At 49.2% G+C, this 13,604-nt stretch overlaps 1 protein-coding gene across 1 annotated transcript in view; it reads right to left on the bottom strand.

Annotated features, from left to right (window-relative positions):
- The window catches only part of PTGIS (prostaglandin I2 synthase), a 46,712-nt gene that overhangs the window by 6,859 nt on the left and 26,249 nt on the right, over window positions 1–13,604 (bottom strand). The window contains exons 6-7 of the mRNA XM_055393311.2: window positions 8,621–8,802; window positions 294–462 (exon numbers count right to left, since the gene is read on the bottom strand). Coding sequence (XP_055249286.2) covers window positions 294–462; window positions 8,621–8,802 — 351 coding nt within the window. The remainder of the gene's footprint in view (window positions 1–293; window positions 463–8,620; window positions 8,803–13,604) is intronic.

Raw genomic sequence — 13,604 nt, 5'->3', positions numbered from 1 at the left:
GATCTACCTGGGCCTGGAGCTAGTCCCTCTAGACTTTTTAGTTACCTGCCCCCAATGAAATCCCTTTTCTGCTTCAGCCGCTTTAAGTTAGGTTTTCTGCAAACAAAAGCCTGCCACTAGACCATGAGACTCAGGTGGTGAAGACCGGGGTGTGGAGACACTAGGTCTGTGAAGATAGGAGGCCCAGGGGCGCCTTAGGTCAGAGGAACTGATAGGAACCCATCATGGGGAGGATGGGCTTGGGGGTTGCCCATGACACCAGGTCTTTGGGGCTCTCTTGGAGGGTTTCTCACCCAGCACAGGCATGCTGTCCAAAACTTTCTGTGGGAGGGTGGTCATCTGTGAAATGGGCTGCTCTGCTCCCAAAAGGACAGTCTCTAGCTCTCCACGGACGGCGGCCAGGGCCTCAGGGTTCTTGAGGAGAAAAAGCAGGAGCCAGAAGGCGGCAGGACCCATGTTCCCCTGCAATGAGAAGAAGCCCCAGAGGGCAAAGCTGGGGTGATGGTTGATTGGTCTGTGCCATGGACACAGCTCTGGCCCAGGTACAGGGGTTGGGAATCCTGGGTTCCCACCCAACCCCCCGGATGACCCCCGTCTACCTTCAGCTGCTCTGTGGTTTTGGCATAGCCCCCTGCCTACTTCAAGGCCGTTCTTGGTGTCCCTGACCTTGAGCAAAATGACTGTGCTGAGGTCACACAGGTAATCTCTGCAGCTAATCAGTGAACTATTCACAGTGATTTCAGTGAATCTCTGTAGCTAACCAGACCACCTTACCTGCCTCTTGAGAAATCTGTATGCAGGTCAAGAAGCAACAGTTAGAACCAGACATGGAACAACGGACTGGTTCCAAATTGGGAAATGAGTACATGAAAGCTGTATATTGTCACCCTGCTTATTTAACTTCTATGCAGAATACAGCATGAGAAATTTTGCACTGGATGAACCACAGGGGGGAATCAAGATTTCCGGGAGAAATATCAATAACCTCAGATAGGCAGATGACACCACCCTTATGGCAGAAAGGGAAGACTAACTAAAGCACCTCTTGATGAAAGTGAAAGAGAAGAGTGAAAAAGTCGCTTAAAATTCAACTTTCAAAAAACTAAGATCGTGGCATCCAGTCCTATCACTTCATGGCAAATAGATAGGCAAACAATGGAAACAGTGACAGACTTTATTTTGGGGGGCTCCAAAATCACTGCAGATGGTGACTGCAGCCATGAAATTAAAAGATGCTTGCTCCCTGGAAGAAAAGCTATGACCAACATAGACAACATAATAAAATGCAGAAACGTTACTTTGCTGACAAAGGTCCATCTAGTCCAAGCTATGGTTTTTCCAGTAGTCACGTATGGATGTGAGAGTTGGACTATAAAGAAAGCTAAGCACCAAAGAACTGATGCTTTTGAACTATGGTGTTGGAGAAGACTCTTGAGAGTCCCTTGGACTGCAAGGAGATCCAACTAGTCCATCCTAAAGGAAATCAGTCCTGAATATTCATTGGAAGGACTGATGCTGAAACTCCAATACTTTGACCACCTGATGTGAAGAACGGACTCACTGGAAAAGACCCTGATGCTGGGAAAGACTGAAGGCAGGAGAAGGGGACAACAGAAGATGAGATGGTTGGATGGCATCACTGACTCGATGGACATGAGTCTGAGCAAGCTCCAGGAGTTGGTGATGGACAGGGCAGCCTGGCTTGCTGCAGTCCATGGGGTCACAAAGAGTCGGGCATGCCTGAGCGACTGAACTGAACAGAACTGAATCAGTGAAAATGTTGGTAATAAGAACACAATGTATTAATTAAGGTTTCTGTTGGGACTTCCCTGGCAGGCCAGTGGTTAAGATTTCACCTTCCAGTGCAGGGGGTATGGGTTTGATCCCTGGTTAGGAAGCTAAGATTCCACATGCCTTGCCAGCAAAAAACCAAAACATAAGACAGAAGCAATATTGTAATAAATTCAAGAAAAGATTTTAAAAACAAAGATTATTGTTAAATCTGAGGATGGATGCATCCTTAGCCCCAATGCCCCATGCTTCCTTACATCCATGCCTCTTACCATGTGACTCTGTACTTCCTCCCATTAAAGGGGCAGGATGTGTTTCCTGGTCCCATGGATTCGGGCTCAGCCATGTGATGTGTTTTGGCCAACAGAATGAGGTAGAACTGACTGAACACAGGCATTAAGAGGCCTTGTGCATTTCCACTTGCCTGGCGATGGCAAGATCCCAAGAGGAGGCCAAGAAACGCGGAGCAGAGCTGAGCTATCCAGTTGAGCCCAGTCTAGACCAGCTGACTCCTAGCAGCCCCACAGACCGGTGAGTTAAATAAACACTCATCAGGGCATGCCACTGAGTTTTTGTGGTCAGTTGTCATGCAACAATAGGGAACTGGTACAATATCTGAATGTTTGCTTTCAAATATTTGAGTATCGTATGTGGATATAGCAAAGCAGCAATAACCAATGGTGATCATGAAAGCTATTTGTTTCCTGAACAAAAATTATGTAAAACTTCTCAGGAGTTAGGTAATTAGGAAAATGGATAAAAACCTCTTGCTCCAAGACTGCATCCTTGGCTGAGTTACACTCAGGTATTCAGCATGTGGCTAAATATGTATGGGGTACCCTTAAGTGAACTCCAGACATGGATGGAATACAAATGAACCTTGATTCAGAGGAAGATTTTCATCGACCATAAATGACTCTCCTATCCAATCTTCATAATGGAATATTTCGTCATCAAATGTCATGTTTACCCAGCAATTCTATTACAGACACAACTGCACGTGGACAAAAGGACGTTTCCACAAGGATATTTATCACAGTGCTGATGTAACAGCAAAAGACTGGGAGCAACCTCCTTATCTAGCAACAGGAGACCAGTGAGATAAACGATGATCCAGCCGCAGGATGATGACACCAGAAGTGGTTAAAAAGGAACTGACTGTGCATTCAAATGTGTGACTAGAGCCAAGATGCACCGAAGCAAGCTGCAGGACGGGGGCTCAGTGTGCTACCACTTGTGTGTATTTAAAGAGGGATATATATATATGAAAAGCACAGACCAGCTCTGGAAAGAGACTCTAGAACCTGGCAGCTGAGGTTGCCTCTGGGACAGAAGCTGGGAGGGGCGTCAGTGACAGCGGGATGGACTTTCTTTCTCTTTAGCTGCCGTGAATTCAGAGGTGCCAGGTTCCCTCATCCAGCAGGCGCCGGTATCACCCCACCTTTAACTGAAAAGGAAATCTAAGCACGTCCAAGTCCTGCCCGCTGCCCAGCATATAGTGGGGGCTCAATGATATTTGTTGAATAAATTATTTGTGTCCCTTTGGGCTGGGGGCCTCCAAGGAGGCCTGAAAGGGGGCTGGCAGAGCCCTGGACCAGGGCCAAGACCAGGCAGAACTGTGCAAATCCCGGCTGCCCACTTCCTGTGACTCTGTACAAGCCCCTCCCCTCTCTGGGTTTCAGAACCTCCCTCTTGGTAAAACGGGAGTAAAAACATGCTCACTCGTGGGGTGGCCACAAGGAGTATAAAGGACTCCCTCCTCAGGCTGAGCTCAGAAATGGTCTCTCCCTCTCACCAGGCCCCTCCCTCAGGCTGAGAACCCACGGGGACCCTGGACTCTCTCTGAGGTTTCCTCCGGCACCTCAGGTCCAGCTGAGATAAGCAAGGTCACTTGCTGTCCATCACTTGAACAGCTGGTGGAATGTAGGTGATAAATAATTCAGCTCTGGGTTAACTCAGTGCCAAGGCCCTTTTATCTTGTCCAGGTGGTCAGATGGGGGCCACCGCTCATTAACTACAAAGCAGGACTGGGACAGGAGGCTGCTCAGTCAACTGCTTTCTGGAGGAAGCTATGGCGAGTTAGGAAGGTGACAAACACTGCCTTCTACCCAGCTGCACAGAGGTGTGAGTGTGCGTGTGTCTCCGTGTGTCTGATCGCACAACCTTGAGATCTTTACACTACTACCCTGGAAGGTGAGTGTTCTCCCGTGGGGCCTTGCCTCAGCTCACCCAGGAGGACACTTCTGGTCTCATCTCATTCCCGCCCACAGCAAAGTCCACCTCCCGCAGCGTCCGCGCCCTGTTCTACCTTTTCTGTGAACGTCACCCGGGAGCTGACCTCCAGGGGGCGCTCCATGGGGGCCAGACCCGGTGCGCGGTGACTCACGTGCGCCACCTTGTGGCCTCCCCGCCGCACTGCTCGTCAACACGAGCGGGGCTGGCCGGCAGCGTGCCTGCGCCGCATCGCTCCTCAGCCCATTTTCCTTCGGAGAACCGCCTCCACTTCACTTAAAGTCTGTGTGGACTGCCTGGGGCTGAACAAACCCCCTCCAGACCTCAGTGTGGTCATAGGAGCCGGCCTGGTCCAGTCAGTCAGTGAGTGATGGACTCAGAGGGGACGGGTGACCTGGGCTGGACCGGTGGCACCAGACTTAGGATCTGCGCTGGAATTCAAGAGCGCAGCCCGCCGCCGCCGGGAGGAGGGGCTGCCAGGAGCTGCTGGTGGCCTTTCCTGCCGCCCCCGGGGCAAGGCCATCTGGGGCTCAAGAGAGCGCAGGGCTGAGGGGTGGGGGAGATCACAGATAACATTTCTTTTCATTTTGCCGGGGGGGGGGCATTAAAAATTTTTTTCTAAGGGAATGAAAGAATGCGTGCAAAGTTGGTCCTGGATTGGACCCTGGAAGAGAAAAGGGACATGAGTGGAAAAACTGGGGATATCTGAACGAAGTACGGACTTTCAAAGACTAGTCAGCAGTGCTGACTGCTTAGTTTCCCCACATGCGCTGTGGTTCTGTGAGAGGCTGACACTGGGGGCAGCTGGGTGAAGGGTATTCGGGAACTCTCTGTACTATCTTTGTGCCTCTCGTATAACCTAAAGCTCTCTCAAGGTCAAACTACCGAAGGGGAAAAGCCAGTTCTGTGCACAGCTGTTATTCTTATTACCCTGACCTCCTCTTTTCAGATGGTGACACTGAAGCGACCTGTTCAGGGTCGCACAGCCAGTCAGTGGGCAGAGCTGGCATTCCACCCGAGTCTGGCTGACCTGAAACACCGCTTCTGCTTTTCATCGTCACGGTGCAGCGCCCCCACGATGGTGATCTCCCGTTGGCAGAGCGTCTGCAGACTTCCTCTCTGGTCTCCCTGCCTTCACTTCCCACCTACTACAGTCTGTTCTCAGCAACGCAGCCAGAATGACCCCCTCTACAGCAGAAGGCAGGCCATGTCCCTCCTCTGCTCAGAGCCTTTAAAGGTTCCCATTGCAGAGGAGAAGCTGGAAGTCCTCCCCGTGGCCTGCAGGGCCCTCCCTGGTCTGGCATCTGCCACCTCCCTGCCGTGTCACCCTCGCCCCCAGCTCAGGGCCTCTGCAGTTACTGTCTTCACCGCCCATCCTACACAGCTGCGGCTCATGTCCCCACTGCCTTTGGATTTCTGCTTGGATGCCACCCTCCTGGTGAGGCTTTCCTTGACCATTCAGAAAGCAGCCCTTCTCCTCTCCCTTTCCCTGCTTTATCCAGAGAACTCATTATCTGTAATACATTTTCCATGCTTATTCACTGTCTTCTCTCACCAGAATCTCAGCTCCTTAAGGGCAGGGATCTTTGTTCCGCTCACTGCTCTATTCCCACCATCTAGAATGGTGTCTGGCACATGGGTGGCTGCACACTAAATACTTCTTGAATTTTTTTAATGACTTTTAAAAAATTGTATTTATCTATCTATTTATGTGGCTGCACCAGGTCTTCACTCCGGCATGCAGGATATTTAGTTCTGGCACATTGGACATTTGAGTTGCAATAAGGAACTCCTAGTTGCAGCATATGGGATCTAGTTTCCTGACCAGGGATCGAACCTAGGCCCCCAGCACTGGGAGTGCAGAGTCCTAGCCACTGGACCACCAGGGAAGTCCCTTGAATACAGTTATCGAGCTCTGGCTATCAGCTAAGCACTGTTACAGAACTTTACTAGGATCACTTCCTTTCAGCCTCCCCACAACGCCTTGAGGAAAGTCTTTCTGTCTCTGTTTTAGAGAGCAGCAAACTGAGCTTCCCTGGTGGCTCAGACTGTAAAGTGTCTGCCCGCAATGCGGGAGACCGGGATTCGATCCCTGGGTCAGGAAAATCCCCTGGAGAAGGAAATGGCAACCCACTCTAGTACTCTTGCCTGGAAAATTCCATGGATGGAGGAGCCTGGTGGGCTACAGTCCATGGGGTCGCAAAGAGTCAGACACGGCTGAGCAACTTCACTTTCACTCTCTAAACCAAGGCACCAAGAAGTTAAGGATCTGACTTTCCAGGAACTGGCAGAGATTCAGGATCCAAGTTCAGGGAGGTTGGTCACAGAGTCTGCCCCAAACTGCTGAGCTATTCAACCTCTTGGCCCTGCTCTCAAGACTCAAGATCTCGAAGGGTCTTCTACTGGCCTGAATTGCGGATGCTGCCAACAACTCAACCTTAGAGGATATCCCAACCCCAACTCCTTCCCAGTTCTCCTGGCACTGCCAGAGGCTGTTCCCCAGACTTGCTGCCACTCAAGCCCCCAGGCCAGCATCCAGTTCTGCTGACGGAGGCCATTTCCATAAGGGATTCTGGGGACAGTTTGGAGCTCCAAGTCACTGCCCATAAATATGTTATTAGACCCTGACGGGGCCCCAGCTGCTGACTAAACCCACCCCATCCCTTGCCAGCCTCTGCCTGCAAGGACATTTTACCGTTCTGAGAGAAAACTAAAAATAAGCCATAAGTCGATGGGAGAGGAATTACCCGGAAACGTCAGCCTGTGCAGCCACCCGTCACGGCTAAGTGGGGCCGAGAGGAGGGGCTCTGGGCTGGGGCCAGGCCTGGAGATGCAGTGTTCTCACTCTGCTTTCCCTTGCTGCCAGCAACACGCGGGCCATCGCCAGCTCCACCGGCGTTGTCTTCCCTTGTTTCCAAAATTTGTCTAGTTCTTCCTTGTCTCCGTGGCCACCACTGTCTGCTCACCATGTCCCCGCTTCTCAGATCCTGTCCCTCCTCTGCTCAGAACCCTGCTAGGGCTTCCACTTCACCCAGAAAAAGAAATCTTGAGTTTTTACTGAGTAGGACCCAAGAGCCCTCCATGATCTCTGCCCTCAGTCCCACAGCCCACCCCCAGGTCCCCCACTCTGCTTTGGCCACACTCAACTCCTCGCTGATGCTCAAACACTTGGCATGAACCAACCCCAGGGCCTTTGCACATGCTGTTTCCCCTTCCTGGAATATTCTATCCTCATACCTTCCCTAAGTCCCCAAATCTAGCTCTTTCTTATCCTCCAGGGTTCAGATCAGTCATCTCTTCCCCAGAGAGGCCACCCTGGCCAGAGTAGACCCCCCAGGACCTATCTAGTCATGACCCTGTTTTATATCCTGCATGTCAGCACCTAAAATCATCCTGCATGTTCCCTTGATGTCTCCCCACCCCTATTCCTGGCTAAAATATGAGCAATACAGAGTGGTGTCTTTGAGATCCATGGTAAGTTCTCAGTGGAACTTTTATTTTTCTTGAGCAAGTAATTTATTTTCAGAATCCCCAATGCAAACATAATACATTGAATAATGAAGCAAATTATCTAAGGTCATTGTAAATAGGATTCAATCAAGTTTGGCTTCAATCAAAATGGATTTTAGGTCTCTTTTTCATTTTTTTAATTAAAATCTTTTTATTGGAGTATAGTTGCTTTACAATGTTGTGTTAGTTTCTGGATGATAAGCAAAGTGAATTAGCTATATATAGCCCCTCTTTTTTAGATATCTTTCTCATTTAGATCAACTCAGAGCACCTGAATAGAGCCCCTGGAACTTCTACATGAGTCTTGAAGATAACTGGTTTGCACATTTCAGTAATCTCAAGGTCATGAGAAACAATGACGGGCACCAAACTGCTCCGCACTAAAGAAAGCTAAGCAGGATAGTGACTAAATGCGCCTGTGGTCCCGGCCCGGCGCTGCACTGAGGTGGGACTACGGAGACAACCGGCAAAACTGGGATGTGGGCGGTCCTGACTCGGATCGCTCGGCTGTGGAGACGGGAGAGAATATTCTTGCTCCTAGGAGACGCGCCATGAAGAAACTAGGGGCAAGGAGTCACGATGTCTGCGACTACTTTGCAAATGATCCGATAAGATAATCAGAGTAGCAGAGAGAAAGCAAATGTGGTCAAATGTTTAAAACAGGGGAATCTAACATTGTGAATCAACTCTACTCCAATAAAAATAAATGAAATTGAAGAATTAAGGTGAAGTACACAGGAGTTCACGAAACTATTCATACAGCTTCTCTGTAGGTTTGACATTTTTCCAAATTAAAAATGTACATATTGAATGAAAGGTCCTGTTCATGAGACACTCTGACAGTTGAGAAGGTGAGGGAATGGGGGCAGACAGCTGGGTGTGTGTGCACAGACCCGCACCCACACGCACAGTGGCCCATTCTCACACGTGTACAGGCACACACGCAGGCCCATGCAGGCACATGCACACGGACTCGCAGGCACATTGCCTTAGTGTGCCTCATAGTTCACACATGTGAGTACACACACACACACACACACACACACGCACTCACATGCACCTCACATCCACACCCGCTGGCACCCACCTGTGTGGCCCAGAGCTGCAGCACCAGGGCGCGGGCCTGCAGCTCCTCCGACACGCCCATCTCCTCCAGGTGCAGCAGGTAACTCTCCAGCCATTTGCTCCGGTGGGCCCGGGTGGCTAGCCTGGCTGGGGACAACAGCTTCCACAGGCGACCTTTGACCTTGCCCGCCTGGTCCTTATCCCCTGCAGGGACGGGGCACAGAGGATGGGGGGGGTTACAACTCCACCTCAGGCCCAGGGCCACCCCGCCCCGCCCTCCCCCCTGAGGCCAAGGGTCTTGGGGGGGTCACCCCAGCGGGTGGGTGGGGAGTTCCTGCAGGAGAAAGCTCCAGGGACCCCTGTCCTGAAATGCGGGCCTGGTAGAGAGGAAGTGCTCTGCCAGCATTTGTTAAATGAATGGGTTTCTTCGCAGAGCAGGGGAGGGAACAGGAAACAGGGAGGCATGTACCCCCTTCCTGGGGCCTGATCCCAGAGGAAGGCCAGCCCACGTGTCTGTGGAGACCCTGAGGGCACAGCGTAGGCCAGGAGAAGTGCCCGAGCAGAACCACCCAGAGGGGACAGATGGGTCTGGGCTTCAAACTCAACACCTGCAGGAAAGGGCAGGTCCAGTGCATGAGGGCGGAGGGTCAGGCGGGGCCAGGCGGGGCCGACGGGAGAGTCCCGGGGCCCGCACTCAGCTCCACCCCCAGCCCCTTGGGCCTGGCAGAGAAGGCACAGCCAGGGAGCCTGTGATTCCAGGAGAAGCTGAAACCCATAAGTTCACATGGAATCCTCTCATGTGCTTTAAAGTTAGTATCTCAGTAAGTCATTTTTAATCACCGCGCGGGTCACAAAAACTTCTCTGTGGGTTTGCTTTGGCACCCGGATCACCAGTTCACAAACACCGTTAAATAAATGACGGCATGTTTACATTCTGGAAAACTCTGCAGCGGCCCACACAGGCAGACCATTGAAGGCATAAAGTCAGAGCTTACTATTCATATATTTTGTTAATGCTACAAGACGATGCTGCATTGACACATGTGCAAATATAATTTGCTTTTTTCTTTCCCCCAGATCAACCTTTGGAAAAGGAGCCACTCGGATTGCTACAAAATTCCAAAGTACTAGCAACTCACCGACTTTTTGAGCCATAAAGCAGTGTTTCAGGAAGACCCATCTACCCAGTGGCTCTAAATCAGGCTTCATGGGACAGAATGCAAAAGGGAGGCCAAACTTATTTAAGCATATTAATTAGGTTTTCACGTAATATGCTCCACATGCTTTTCTTCCACCTCTAGACACTTGTTCAGGTGACATACTTCTCAATTTAAAGCAATGTGGCCAACTGTTCATCTGAAATACGTGATTTTCCTGTTATGTATATTTGCTCCACTTTATGTGTATTTTCAGGGCTACCCTGGTGGCTTAGTGGTAAAAATGCCAAGGCAGGAGGCACCGGTTTTATCCCGGGTCCAGGAAGATCCCACAGGCCACGGAGCAACTAAGCCCGTGCATGCTGCAACTACTGAGCTCATGCACCCAGAGCCTGTGCTCTGAAGCAGGAAAAGCCACCACAATAAGAAGCCCTTGGACCACAACTAGAGAGCAGCCCCCACTTGCCGAAACTAGAGAAAAACCCTTGTAGCAATGAAGACCTACAGCAGCTCTTAAAAAAAGAGAGAGAGAGAGAATCATAATAAATAAAACAAAAGATCCAGGAAAAAGTCTTAAAGAAATAAGCAAAAAAATCAAAACAACTATATTGGCAATTTGGTAAAATCAGCTTAACATTTTTACAGCCCTTAGAATAGTGCAGGACACACAAAATCTTACACAAGATTTCGCTACAGCTACTCTATTAGGAAAAAGCAGTGTCCACACCAGTGTGTTTACCATGCATTTGTGAGCAAAAGAGAAAAGAGAGAATAACATCATGTCCACTTGTATTCGCATGAAGGAACTGTGGAAGGATCCAGGAGAAACCAGTAACACCAGCCAACTGTGGGTGGGCGGGGCAGGGGGGACTGGGTGGAAGGAAGGATGGGAGCCGTCTCACTGTCACCATTTTATATTTTCAACGTTTGACTCATGTGAACCAAAATCTGACACCAAGCCCAGCCCTGTAAAGAATTTCCAGCGAAAGATAGATTCATGGATGGATAGATTCAAAAAGTTCATCCCATATTTCAATCAGATGATATGGGAGTGAAGAAAGAGGTTCTGGAAAACCGAGTTTGGTGACTCCACCTGCCAACCCGCTGACGGAGGTGACACAGGTGCCCGAGATGGAGTCTGAATAAGCCACTTCCTGAAAGGTGAGGAGAGAAGAGAGGGACATCTCCAGATGGTTTATACAACGTGTGAGCTTAACCACGGTCGCTCAACAGCATCGAGAAGGAGATGCTTCATTTCCAGTCCTAATTATTTCCATGTTTAGGTTGACTAAAAAGACAAACCAAACCAAAAACAACAACAAAAAGCCCTTCCTGCTGGGGAAACCAGGGCTTGCTGTATTTGGAGCTGAGTATAACTGGGGTGTACTGTATTTTACACGTGCGGCCGGAGAAGGGTCAAGACTAACTCTGTCCAGAAGGAAAGCCATAAGTCACATATGTGACTGAGCACATAAAACATGGCCACTCAGAATGGGGATGCCCTGTGAGTCAAAAGTACAGACCAGATTTCAAGTCTTGGCAACAGACACAAAATGTAAAATATCGCAGCAATTTTATGTTCATTACATGCTAAAATGCTAACAGTTTAGATATATTGGGTTAAAGAAAAATATTACTAAAGTTGCTTTCACCTCTTTTTTAAATTTATGTATTTATTTTATTTTTATGGGATTTTTTTCCCCCTGGCTGCACCCTGAAGCATGTGGAATCTTCGTTTCCCAACCAGGGATCGAACCCATGTCCCCTGCAGTGGAAGCTTGGAGTCTTAACCACTGGAATGCTGTGGAATTCCTCTTTACCTATTTTTACAGCTTCCCTTGTAGCTCAGTCAGTAAAGAATCCGCCTGCAGTGCAGGAGACCCGGGTTCGATCCCTGGGTTGGGAAGATCCCCTGGAGAAGGAAATGGCAACCCACTCCAGTACCCTTGCCTGGAAAATCTCATGGACAGAGGAGCCTGGTGGGCTGCAGTCCATGGGGTCTCAAAGAGTCGGGCACGACTGAGCGACTAACAATTTCTTTTTTAAGTGTGTCTCCTGGAAAACGCAAAGCTGCCTGTGTGGCCAGCATTCTGTTTCTACGGGACGGCGCTGTTTTAGCAGTGGTTGTTCCGTCGCTCAGCCCTGTCCGACTGTTCGTGCCCCCATGAACCACAGCAGTGCACCACTCACTTGATAACAATGGTTACCCTGGAGACAGATGCAGAGGGAGTGAGGTCAAACAGTATGCCCCTTCTCTGCAGTATTTCATTCTTTCACAAGAGGCAGGGGAGCCCACTTAGGAGCCCAAGCTCTGGAGCAGAGTGCCTGACCCTGAATAAGGCACCTCACCTCCGAACATCTCGGTCTTCTCACCTGTACATTAGGCTAAGAGTACTCACCACGTAGGGCTGTACAGGGATTGAATGCATTCACATATAAAGAGGAGTGATGCCTGGCCCGGGCCTGATAAACATCAGCTATATTATTCAACAAAGCTGAATGAATGTTAGTAAATTATTAGCCCAAGAGGAATGTATTCATGTATTTAATAATTAAGAAATAATAAATGGTGAAATAAAGATCACCTGGTTTGCAGCCATAGTGACCCAGGTTGAGGTCCCAGCTCTTCCCCTTCCCAGGAAGATAATCTTGGGTAAATCATTCTGTATTTCTGAGACTCAGCTCCCCATCTGAAAAACGGGGGCAACCTGGCTCAGAGGACCATTAGCAGGACTCAGAAAGCTCACACACGGAGCACACTTCATAGTGGCAGGGGTTTGGTGAATTGCACTGGCCATATCCTGCCATTCTCATAAGGTATGATTTATCAGCCCCCATGTAACGACTCCAGGCTGTGAATCAGAACTGCCAGGCTCATACGATTGGTAACTTGGTTGGAAGCAGGAGAAACAGGTCCAATCCCAGACTTCCCATGCTGTGCGTGCTCGACTGAGGCCCTGTGCATCTCTGAGCCTCAGTCACATTTTTTTTCTCAAATATTTCTTTCTTTATTTGGCTGCACCAGGTCTTAGCTGCAGAACTTGGGATCTTCACTCTCACTGAGGCACGCCAGATCTTTAGTTGTGGCATGTGAACTCCTAGTTGTGGCTGTGGGATCTAGCTCCCTGACCAGGGCCCCCTGCACTGGGAGTTCAGAGTAGCCACTGGGCCACCAGGGAAGTCCCTCAGTCTCCCCATTTGTAAAGCAAGAGTTCTAGGTTTGGAAACACCTCTGTCCCCTGGAGACCCAAGAGTACAGTTCAGAAAGGCCTCCAGTGGAGACACATTTTTAAAGTCTTGTGTTTCACCTTTAAAATGCATTTGAGTTTTGCATTAGACCCTGTGATTCTTTAATATAAGAATGCTTCCCCCCGCAAACAATATTCAAATAAAACAGCCAATAATCCGGTGAAGTTATTATTCCAAAAAGAAGAGGTTTGCTTAGCTCAGGGCTCTATTTAACTCCCTACTGCCCGCCCCCAACTCTCTCCTGTATGAGAAGCACAAAATTCAGTTGTTGAATGGTCCCCAAAAGCTCAATCTTCTTTTAAAATGTTTATATTTCTAAAACCAGAGGAGGAATAATGATTGAAAATAGTAAACAACAACAACAATAATAATAATAAAAGAAAAAGAAATTCTAAGACAGTGGTCCCCAAACTTTTTGGCACCAGGGATCAGTTTCAATTTTCCAGGGAAAACAGTTTTCCACAGATAACATGGCAATGAATATCTGTAGACACACGGGAGCATCTCTGTGGGGGTAACTCCAAGAAGCGGAAGTACAGGATCAAAGGTGTGTGTATTTTATGCTGATAGGTTCTACCAAACTGCTTTTCCAAAGTAGCT

The sequence above is a fragment of the Moschus berezovskii genome, chromosome 15 (assembly GCF_049115385.1).
Source record: "Moschus berezovskii isolate FMDL1 chromosome 15, NW_MosBer_1.0, whole genome shotgun sequence".
Lineage (NCBI taxonomy): Eukaryota > Metazoa > Chordata > Mammalia > Artiodactyla > Moschidae > Moschus > Moschus berezovskii.
The sequence above is the reverse complement of the archived record's forward strand: the minus strand, read 5'-3'. Positions and strand labels throughout refer to the sequence as shown.